Consider the following 12,051-nt stretch of genomic DNA (forward strand, 5'->3'; position numbering starts at 1 on the left):
TAAAAGTGTGTTTATTAGATTCTGCATTTATCATTACAAGTGCTTTGCATGAGTGTGAAGCTCATATGAATGATAAAGTTATTCGGCCAAAGGCTTTACAGTAACAGTTGTTACTCCTCCTGTCCTGTGAAGGGTGCTAGAGTCACTTCAGTTAGCACAGCAACATTATGTGCTGCTGGGGGTTTGATTTGGAAGGGGGAACTTTCACGCGCTCGTCTCTGTGCTGTTATCGGTACCTGTATTGTCTGTATATATTGTTTAAAATACAGAGACCTGAAGTAAAGTAGTAAAATGACTGAACTGGATCGTCTGAACACTTTCATGACCGAGCGCTTGATGGCTGCTGTGAAGGAGATCATCTTCACGGTCGGTAGAACGGTTCGGGAGTATGAGGAGGAAACGGAGCGAATCCGGAGCGAAAACAAGCGACTGAAAGAAATGTTACGAGACTCCGGGTGCTTCAGGGAGCAAGCTAATGCTGGTAAGACGATTAAATGATTCAACTCTAAAATATCAGGGTAAATGTTTCTGTTAAATCATGTTTAGAATAAGGCATAACATTATGATATGGAATTATATATATATATGTGCGTGTGTGTGTATATGTATATGTTTTTGTTTTGGTTGTGGTCATGAGTCCATGACCACGAGACTGTAATTCATAAATGTATCTATTCTTGATTACATGGTGTTCGAGGATGTGGGAATCGACACAGACCTTAAGTATACCTATTATGAAAAAAATGTATTGCACGAGTTAAGCAATCCATTAAATAAAAATTGAGTTTTGTGTCTTTTAATTCAGTGTAATCCAGGTTTATCTAGTGTAGCCTACTCTTAAAAGTTGACAGAACTTTTATTAAATATATGTTACGCATTATTGCAGTCTCTTTCGGGAAAGAGGACCAGAAATATGATTGACTCATCATGCACTCGTGGGCGTATGGAAACCCGTTCCTGCCACTATGAGAAAAAATATATAATTCTGTTAGTCATAATGAGATACTTTCTCATAATTATGAGACAAGTTTCTCATTATATTGCTAAACTATGTCATAATAGTGAGAAACTTTCTGAGCTAATATAATAATATTCAGAGGAAAAAAATTCATACTTAATGAGAAACTTTCTCATAATAATGACTTGACATCTCGCAATAACGAGAAACTTTCGAGATAATGAGAAACTTTCTCTAAATAATGAGACACTTTCACAAAATAATGACTTATTTTCTCATAATAATGAGAAAACGTCTCTAAATAATGACTTATTTTCTCGTAATAATGAGAAACTTTCTCGAAATAATGACTTATTTTCTCAAAATAATGACTTAATCCGCGTATGCGCACCGCACGAGTTGGCACGCTCACTATAGTGACATTTGTTGGTCAAAGCCATACAGGAACGCCGCAAACACTTCCAGTCCTTCAATCTAAACTTAAAAATATTTAAATAAATACACAAAACAAAAAAATAATCAAAAAAAAAGATACATATAATAAAATAATACTCCAGTAAAAGTAAAAGTACTCCTTTTTCAATTTAACTCAAGTGAAATTACAAAAGTACCTTGATTTTTTATGTAATTAAGTAAAAAGGTAGTGATAGATAGATTTATTTAGCAATTTTATATAGGCTACTTAATTTAATTTTATATTAGCACATATTTTTTTTATAATCCTACTGCTCAAAATACCTGGAATTTTCTCAAAATAACCAAAATATGGAGTCAAAATATATTTTTGTTGTTGATATGGACTACGCTGATGACAGTGATGTAGTAATGTTCACTGTGAAGATACACTGCGATGTACCTGAGAGAAAACAAATTTGTGACCCTGGACCACAAAACCAGTCATAAGGGTCAGTTTTTCGAATTGAGATTTATGCATCATCCAAAAGCTGAATAAATAAGCTGCTAGGAAAGGATGATATTTGGCTGAGATACAACTATTTGAAAATCTGGAATCTGAGGGAGCAAAAAAATCTAAACATTGAGAAAATCACTTTTAAATTTGTCTAAATGAAGTTCTTAGCAATGCATATTACCAATCAAAAATTAAGTTTTGATATATTTACGGTAGAAAATTTACAAAATATCTTCATGGAACATAATCTTTACTTAATATCCTAATAATTTTTGCCATAAAAGAAATTTATCATTTTGACCCATACAAGTATTTTTGGCTTTTGCTACAAATATACCCCAGCGACTTAAGACTCGTTTTGTGCTCCAGGGTCACATTTGACAATCAGATTTTCACCAGTAAGAAAAAAAGTGTTTTAAAATGTGTTGTTTTGCAGAACATCACCATTATATATGACATGAGAATAAGGCCTGAAGTTAGGAAGAACATTTTAAGGAAAAAATAATATTTGATGATAAAAAATAAAAAATAATAATGATTTTTTTTCTTCTCAAACCTTGTCTGTGGTATATATATAAAAAAAAAACCCTGGCCAAATGCCCCCAGAGGACATCACTTCCCACTTTGCTAATTACTGCAGTTACCATGTTCTGAACATCACAGCCTTTCTTTTCCCTCAGATGTAATCTATCTAGGTGACTGAATAAAAATATTTGGACTTTATTTTTAAAAATTACCTCAACTTAGCACCAAGCTTGTTAGCTAGACAGTTAGCATCAACTACCAATATTTACTTATTTTCAGTATGGTTATGAATAAACATTCATATCTGTCTACTCGGCTAGTTAATTAAAACAATATAAACATTTATACTGTTGATAAACAATATAAAAACAGACGTCACATAGGGCTAAATGCCTAGCATTTTAATAGAACTGTTAATGTTATTGCAGCGGGGAATTTGAACGTGCATTAATTATTTTATTTCATCTGTGTTATTTTAATGTTTTGTTTTTTGACGTAAGAGGCACTGATGCTGATGTGTTTGCATTCAAGCATTTCAGTGGTCTTAAATAGATCACCCTTTACAGCAGATTAAGTTCCCAAATAAATGACAGTTTTGACATAAATATGATTTTCAGTTGCAATAATTAATCCTAAAATTCGACATTAGTACCTTACTTTTAGCAGCATCAGTCGCACGCGCGCTCACAAGATCTCCCGGTTGTGAATTGAGTTCACTAGAGACTCGCACTAAACGGTTCATTTGAATCAGTGAGTTGTTGACTCTAGAACAGCTGCAATCGAATCATTCTAATTCGTGACTGAATCTTTTGGTGCGATTTGCGAACCGATTTAAAAGCTTCGTTGGAAAGAATCAGTTCGTTCTTGAATCAGAAACCGCTTCTGCGTGTCAGAGCACGTGATATAGCCTATTATAAGGAGTAACAATATGTTTTATGAAATGTAGTTAAGTAAAAAGTACGATCTTATGCTTTGGAATGTAGTGAAGTAAAAGTAAAAGTTACTAAAAATAAAACTACTCCAGTATAGTACAGATACTTGAAAAATGTACTTAAGTACAGTAACGAAGTAAAGCTACTCCGTTACTGTCCACCACTGAAAGTTTATAATCTATCATTAAATAACGATTTCAGATAGATTATCTGTATGTAGTCTTTTAATTTGTAGCATTTACCAACAAGTTACTCTGCCAGACAATGATAGTTCATGGCTTCAGATATAGAGGAATATATTCCAACAAAAATCACATGCATTTTAGGAAGGAATGAAAAACCATTACACATATAAACTTAATGAATAGATGTTAATTTCGATGATTTGTTTCATGGTCACTTTCATGCATCATATGCATAAACCCACAATGTTTATACAGTAGCCCAATCTCATCTCGCTAGCACAAAGCGTAGATGTTCATTACCACGGCAACTGCTTGGTCTTCAGCGCATAGATATGTATGTATATATAAGGGCTTGCATAGACTAGTCGAGCAGTCGAGTGATCGACTACTTCAAACACTAGTCGGCGCTGTGAGAAACAATCGATTACTCGAGCATGCATTAGCCATAATGCATGCACAGAGTTTGCAAGTACAACGTGAATTTTAGGATTACAATATTGCGTGTAGCCGTTACGTTCTATGACTTTATCTATGTTACATGTAAAATTAAAATAAATAATGTAGTAATTAGAGGTGTGTCTGAAGCCGAATACCTTATTCAGAAAGGCACGGATAATGGCTTCAAAAACGAATAACGGACAAGGAATAATTCTGCCTGAATATTCGGCTGAAGCTATCACAGTCTGGTGTTTGCTAGATAACAGTTGAGCCAGGGGATCAGTGCAATATTATACACAGACCACTAAAGTCACGCAATAGAGTGTGAAGTGAATGAATGTAAACTTTATGAAAGAAAAGAGCGCAAATCAAACACCGCATTGCTGTTGCCTCTCCGTGCATCTCTCAGAAATCAGAGCTTGGCAAGAGTAATATCACCTATAATAATACATCATACACGTTCTACTATTTGTATATATTTAAAAGGCAATGATTTAAACCTTAGGCTTTGATATGAAACGAATAAATGTAATAATCACAGTGCACTCACCAATCAAACAGCCGCGTTGCGCATCTCAGTCTCTCGAAAACCAAACCAGTTCTCTCTCAAGAGTAGACTAATAATCAACTTAGATACAGATACATTTTCTACTTGGCCTACATGTTTGCATCTTTATCTTTTGCTGGTTTGTGTGGCACAGGCACATTTGTTTAGTGAAGTTAAAAAAAAACTTGCTTAAAGAGTTCTGCGTAATGAAAATGTGCGCATTGAATTAATTCAGTCGGGTTCAAATGATCACTTAACGTTTGTCATGACATCTTTCTGCTTGCATGATAAATATATTTTTAGAAATTAATAATTATTTTAGTTTAACACGACATACTTGTTCAGTGATAACTATGAAAAAAAAAGATAACGGTCATAACGGTCTTATCAAGTAACTGTAGACGTTCCACTGGTTTTATCCGGATGCAGATACAAATAATTTTGTGATTGTTACAGATACAAATACAGATACAAATACTGGCTGTTACATGAAAATTTAAATATATAATGTCATAAGTTTTGACAATTTACATATGTAATTGTTGCATTAGGCTATGAATTAATAAGCGTTTATTGATAACAACTATTTCATGTCTTTTCATTTACAGTAGCATGAACCACGAGTAGTCAAGTAACTTGAGTATTTTTTTAAATAAGAAAATGGACTAGCAGAAATCAGAAGTTGTGCAACCCCTAGTGTGTGTATATATATATATATATATAAAATATGCTTCAGCGTCTCACACCGCTTCTTGCAGGACATGTGAATGTGAAAAAATGCTTAATGTGGCAAGCATAAGAGCCCAGAATTTGAACACAACACCCAAAGTTGCGCGTTTAGCGTTTTCCTATAGAAATCCGTTATAGAAAATGCATAAGCATTGCTGTTTTGTGTTGCATTCATATTTTGGTTCCACCTGAATGCCTGTATATACAATATGTATGATCATTAAGTTGTGTACTGAATTTGGTTCAATCTGTCTTTGTACTTAAAGCCATGTTAAGCATTTTTCACGTTAAGCTTTTATCCTGCAAGAACCAAGGTGCTGAAGACCAAGCGGTTGCCGTGGTAATGAACAACAATGCATTGTGCTTTTGAAATGAGATGGCTTACTGTATGAACATTGTATGCATGTGATGCATGAAAGAGACAGCTAATAAAAATAATAAATCATTGATAAACATCTATAAATTAAGTTTATATGTGAAATGGCTTTCATTTCTTCATAAAATGACTGGATTTATTAACTGAAAAATTAGTCTGGAATGTTTGAAGCCATAACTATCTGGCAGATTAAAAGCCTGTTCACACCAAGAATGATAACTATAAAGATAACGACGTTAGGGTCCACACCAGTGAACGATATCCTCTGTTTATTCTAAGCACATGTGCGCCTGCAACTTTAAATTTTCGAGCTCGTTATAGCAGGATGGATTCTGATTGGCTGTCAATGTTTGCATCGTTCATCAGCTGGAAAAAAAATGTTCTGAAAATGATTCCAACAATATCGTTTCTCTGTGCCTTTATTGTTATAGTTGTAGTGTGGACTCTGCTATTCTTTAATATTGAGAATGATTTTTAGAACTATATCTTTATCGTGATCTTTATAGCTATCCTCCTTGGTGTGAATGGGCCTTTACTTGGTAAGTGCTCCAAATTAACAAAAGACTACATGCAGATAATTTATCTGAAATCATTATTTAATGGCAGCTTATTATACACTTTAGATTACAGAACAAAGCAATGTTTTCTCAATACCTCAATAAATTTTACCAATATAACAAAAAAGCTCCCTTCCCAACATTCCAAGAAAATTCATCATTATTACAAGAAAGTTCACAAAGTTTCTCATTACGAGAAACTTAGTCATTATTATGAGAAAGTTTATCATTATTACGAGAAACTAAGTCGTTATTATGAGGAAACTAAATCATTATTATGAGAAACTAAGTCGTTATTACGAGAAAGTATCTCATTATTACGAGAAACTAAGTCGTTATTACGAGAAACTAAGTCGTTATTATTAGAAACTAAGTCGTTATTATGAGAAACTAAGTCGTTATTACGAGAAAGGTTTCATTATTATGAGAAACTAAGTCATTATTATGAGAAACTAAGTCGTTATTACGAGAAAGGTTTCATTATTATGAGAAACTAAGTCATTATTACGAGAAACTTATCTTTATTATGAGAAAGTTTTCATTATTACGAGAAAGTTTCTCATTTTTACAAGAAACTAAGTCATTATTATGAGAAAATTTCTCATTATTACGAAAAGTTTCTCATTATTACGAGAAACTAAGTCAATATTAAGATAAATTTTCTCATTATTACGAGAAACTAAGTCATTATTACGAGAAAGTTTACATTATTATGAGAAACTAAGTCATTATTACGAGAAAGTTTCTCATTATTACGAGAAAGTTTTCATTATTATGAGAAACTAAGTCATTATTATGAGAAACTAAGTCATTATTATGAGAAAGTTTCTCATTATTACGAGAAAGTTTTCATTATTATGAGAAACTAAGTCATTATTACGAGAAAGTTTCTCATTATTACAAAAAGGTTTCTCATTACGAGAAACTAAGTCATTATTACGAGAAAGTTTACATTATTATGAGAAACTAAGTCATTATTATGAGAAACTAAGTCATTATTACGAGAAAGTTTCTCATTATTACGAGAAACTAAGTCATTATTACGAGAAAGTTTCTCATTATTACAAAAAGGTTTCTCATTACGAGAAACTAAGTCATTATTACGAGAAAGTTTCTCATTATTACGAGTTTTCATTATTATGAGAAACTAAGTCATTATTACGAGAAAGTTTACATTATTATGAGAAACTAAGTCATTATTATGAGAAACTAAGTCATTATTACGAGAAAGTTTCTCATTATTACGAGAAAGTTTTCATTATTATGAGAAACTAAGTCATTATTACGAGAAAGTTTCTCATTATTACGAGTTTTCATTATTATGAGAAACTAAGTCATTATTACGAGAAAGTTTACATTATTACGAGAAAGTTTTCATTATTATGAGAAACTAAGTCATTATTATGAGAAAGTTTCTCATTATTACAAAAAGGTTTCTCCTTACGAGAAACTAAATTATTATTATGAGAAAGTTTCTCATTATTACGAGTTTTCATTATTATGAGAAACTAAGTCATTATTGCGAGAAAGTTTCTCATTATTACGAGAAAGTTTTCATTATTATGAGAAACTAAGTCATTATTACAAGAAAGTTTACATTATTATGAGAAACTAAGTCATTATTACGAGAAAGTTTTCATTATTACGAAAGTTTTCATTATTATGAGAAACTAAGTCATTATTACGAAAAATGTTCTCAATATAATGAGATAGTACGTCATAATTATGAGAAAGTTTCTAAAATGACATAATCATATTTTTTCTCGACTGTGGCAGGAGCGGGCTTCCATATGGGCGTGTCCAATTTTTGTCCAAACAAATTGCTTTCCAGAATATAATTTTCACAACAACTAGTAGCAAATGATGGTTCACTGCTGTGAAGTTAAAACTTGACTTGAAATGAAAATCCACCTCATCTATATTTTAACATCTATTTAACGCATTGTTGATCTTATTGTGAGCCATTAATCTATGCATATGGTTTTTTGTATTGTTTTTTGACATCATAATAATCAAAATATCATAAATCGCTCTTCTGGTGAAATGACTTTTCTCTGGAGACTTATGCATGTCTTCGCCAATCATTTAGTCTGCTTAAACCACACCACTGCAAGCTAGTATTCACCTGCTTGCATTATAGAGTACAATGCCCACATCTCAAAATCCAATCAACAGCCAATGAATAGAATTCAGTCCCTGCCTTAGAATTTTTCGATGATTTGTTTCACTTGAATGTACATTACAATACAGAAAAAAAGATCTGTCGCTACCTCTGTTTCATCACGACTAAGACTATTGGTTCTTATATTAAAAAAGTGAGGAGGAGCCCTTTAATATATTCTGTTCTAGCTTTGTGTTTTATTAATAAACTGCACAGAGGAACAAAAACTATGCTTCTTCAAGTCTAATGTCATCAAGGAATGTTCAATACTATATCCATATTGTAGCTGTAGAGAACTTTACATATTCACATGAATTTTCAGTTCTACTATATCTTTTTATTTGCATGAAGAAAATGTTATCATGCTTTTTTTTCAGCTCCTGTGCAGTCCTATCAGCCCGTCTCTCCTGGGCAGCCCGGATGGATCTGCAGCCAGAATGAGGAGCTAGAACCCATTGAAGAGATCCAGCAGGACCAAAGCCAGAGGCTCGGCGAGCAACACCCGTTCATAAAACCGGAAAAGCCTGAGTACTCTGTCGATGCTTACAGGGAATCCATAGCTTTGCCATCAAAAGCCACCAATGATGAGGGCTCACACATGTGCGCTGATCACACCAACACAAATCCTGTTGAGGATGAAATGACAAACTGTCATTTCTCATCTAAAATCAAAGTTGAATTCATGAACTCCAGCTTGTGTTCAGGCGATGCAATGGGAAGCACTGAAGATGCATATCAGAGCTGGTCGCCACACAGCCCAGATTTGCCTTTAGGGACATCGGACATCTACAGAGCACAGCACCCAAACCAGCCAACATATGCTAACAGCGAAGCACCTGCCACAGTGTCTCAGCATAGCAGTTCATCTCATGATGCCAATCACGTTTCATATCACAACATATTATGTACAAACAGGGCTTACTGTAGCAGTAAATGCTGTGAAATGCAAAAGAGGACAATAGCAAAATCAAGCCCTGTGTGGAAGTATTTCTCTCTAAAAGAGGGGGACTGTAGCAAAGCAGTGTGCCTTATGTGTAGGGCCGTCATATCTCGTGGTCGCAAAGAATACACAACATCGGCCCTTCTAAAGCACCTTCGGATGAAACATGGTAAATGTTGATGTTATCATTTGTTCTCTGATTTTATATATATATATGTATGTATATGTGCTGTAGTACGGTATTTTCTGTTCAACTACTTCTATGGTGCTGAAATAACAGGATAAATATGAGGAAAGCCAGACATTATCTTTGTGTTATTCCTGCAGGAAATGCGCTAATCTTTGGCAGTGCTAAGAAGAGACGAATGAAAGAGATTACGAGAAAGACTGTGTGAAAACCACTAAAACACTCTCAGCCAGTGTGGACACTGGCCTTTGTGCATCATGGCCAACCTTTGAGTGTTTTCAAACAAATTGAAAAATCTACATCATACAGAGTGGGTTGAGATAGGGCAGTCAGAAATTTATGCATACAATAATCATCCAAGCTTTTTGATTATGGTTACAGACGAAGAGTAGAATTGTACTGTTTGGAAAAAAACATCACAATCTTTAGCTTGTAAGTGACTGGGGAAAGAATTTCATCATTGTATTGTCTAAAAAAATAACAGGATGTAAAAACTAGCTAGGGCACGAACAATATCAGAGAAAACTGTAATAAAAAGAGATTTAATCATTTTACAGACATTTACAGAATATTTTACCACCCCATTGAAATGTAAAATGTTTGAGGTTTTTAACTTGATTTGTCTTTTATAATCATTTTTGCAATAAATGAATCCTGGTTTAACAGTGTGTTGAGAATTTTGTTTGTTGTCGTTTCAGTGTGAGCCACCTAAAAAAAAAATGTTCAGCTTACAAATCTTGTATTTATAGACATAGGAACATGAATAAAGGAGGTTTATGTATGTGTAAAAATGCATTGTATTTTTGCCCCTTTCTGCCCAGAGTTGAGTATAAAAAAAGGTGCTGTAAGTCATAATAATAAAAACTTTCTCGTAATAATGACTTAGTTTCTTATTATGGGATGTGAAGTTGTTATGAGAAAGTTTCTCATTATGAGATTATACTAGGTCATAATTATTATTTTTTTTAAATCTTATAACATTAACTCAATTATGAGAGTCATCATAATTCATAATTTTACTAAGAGATTATTATGAGAAGTTTCTCATTATGATATGCTAAATCATTATTATGAGAATTTCTCTCAATATGAAATGTTAAGTCATAATATTCATTATTATGACTTTTCACACAACTGCAGAAACAGGCAAAAATATGAAAAAATTAAACCTCATAATAATGATTAATAATAATATGCTAATTATTAATGTATGCATATGTGCACATACATCATTATACATCATGTTTCTCATTATTATGACTTATAAAATCATAGAATCAGCTGAGGTGAAAATGGTTTTCTGTACATTATTGTCAAGCATTCTACCTTCAGGCAGTCAAATCAAACTTACCAAAAATTAAATAAATAATAATAATTGCCATGGCCACCATAGTTTTAATTTGCTTGGATTCAGTGGCATCACTTTCAAGCTTTCAAACTTTTCAATCATGTCGTAGTGATATATTGTCAGATATTGTGGTTATTTTATACACACTTAGCCAGTTTTTGGTACACTTTCAGTGGGTACCAGCACGTGTTGGGGTACAAGGAAATGAAAAAGCAGACAAAATGGCTAAGGAAGCACCTAATTGAACAATGTTAACTTAAAGGGATAGTTCACCTTCAGTTGCTGGTCCTCATTGACTTCCATACATACAGTCTATGCTTCCATAGCATGAAAAAAAAAACACTATGCAAGTCAATGGGGACGAGCAACTGAACGTGAACTATCCCTTTAACAGTCAATTCAAATAAGGTAGAAGGAAAGGGTTTGATTCAACAAGCATGTTTTAATAAATGGCAGAAGTACAGGGACACCTGTCAGACAAATAGACATTTCCACAGAATACAAAATAACATAAAGCTAATTAAGATTAGTCATAACATAAATAGGAAGGAATAACGCTATATTATATTTACAAGATTAAGTATAACTAAATGCTACACTTCACATTATAGGCAAACATACAGGTCTATGCAATATTTATTAGAAAAAGAAACATTAATTATATGTGCCAAATATGGACAAGTAAGAAATTAATCTTGTACAAGAATTATAAGCTTCTGGAATTACAGAATTCACTTTGTGCTTTATTTTAAATATTGGGCCAGAAACTGGTAGAACAATAATGGCGATAATAACCGGTGTTATGCACCTGTCTAGCTGGTAAATCAACAGAAGAAGAAGAAGAAGAAGAAGAAGTAGGAGTGAGAACAGTTCTTTCCTTTGTCATGAGAAATCGAGTCCGCTTAGGACCCTGAGTGATCCCACTGGCTCAACGAAGTTTTAATGGGTATTATTTTTAACGCCTGATTACATTTCCTGCAAAATCGTACCTTCTATCTACTCCTCTCCATTGGTAGGCGCTGAATCGGTTTATTTCTGTGGTTAAAGAGCAGTGTTGCCAGATCCTCGGTTTTACCGCGGACTAATTGGGCTACTTTAACACGGTGGCCGCGGTTTAAAGCGACCCAAAAAATGTGGTATTTAGACCTGGAATGCGCATTTTACCAGGGGAACCCCGCCACACAAACACAAAAAAGTGTATTTTATATGCAGCCAGAATAATCTCAATAATTTTACCCATACAGTCTATGATTTAACC

At 33.4% G+C, this 12,051-nt stretch overlaps 1 protein-coding gene across 1 annotated transcript; it reads left to right on the forward strand.

Annotated features, from left to right (window-relative positions):
* Positions 1 to 122: 122 nt before the first annotated feature.
* Positions 123 to 10,108, forward strand: LOC109057130. The gene is made up of 3 exons (XM_019074338.2): positions 123 to 481; positions 8,696 to 9,427; positions 9,586 to 10,108. Exons 1-3 carry the CDS (start codon positions 292 to 294, stop codon positions 9,651 to 9,653), a joined length of 990 nt encoding a protein of 329 aa, XP_018929883.2. The 5' UTR covers positions 123 to 291; the 3' UTR covers positions 9,654 to 10,108.
* Positions 10,109 to 12,051: the final 1,943 nt, after the last annotated feature.

This window comes from Cyprinus carpio, chromosome A3 (assembly GCF_018340385.1).
Source record: "Cyprinus carpio isolate SPL01 chromosome A3, ASM1834038v1, whole genome shotgun sequence".
Lineage (NCBI taxonomy): Eukaryota > Metazoa > Chordata > Actinopteri > Cypriniformes > Cyprinidae > Cyprinus > Cyprinus carpio.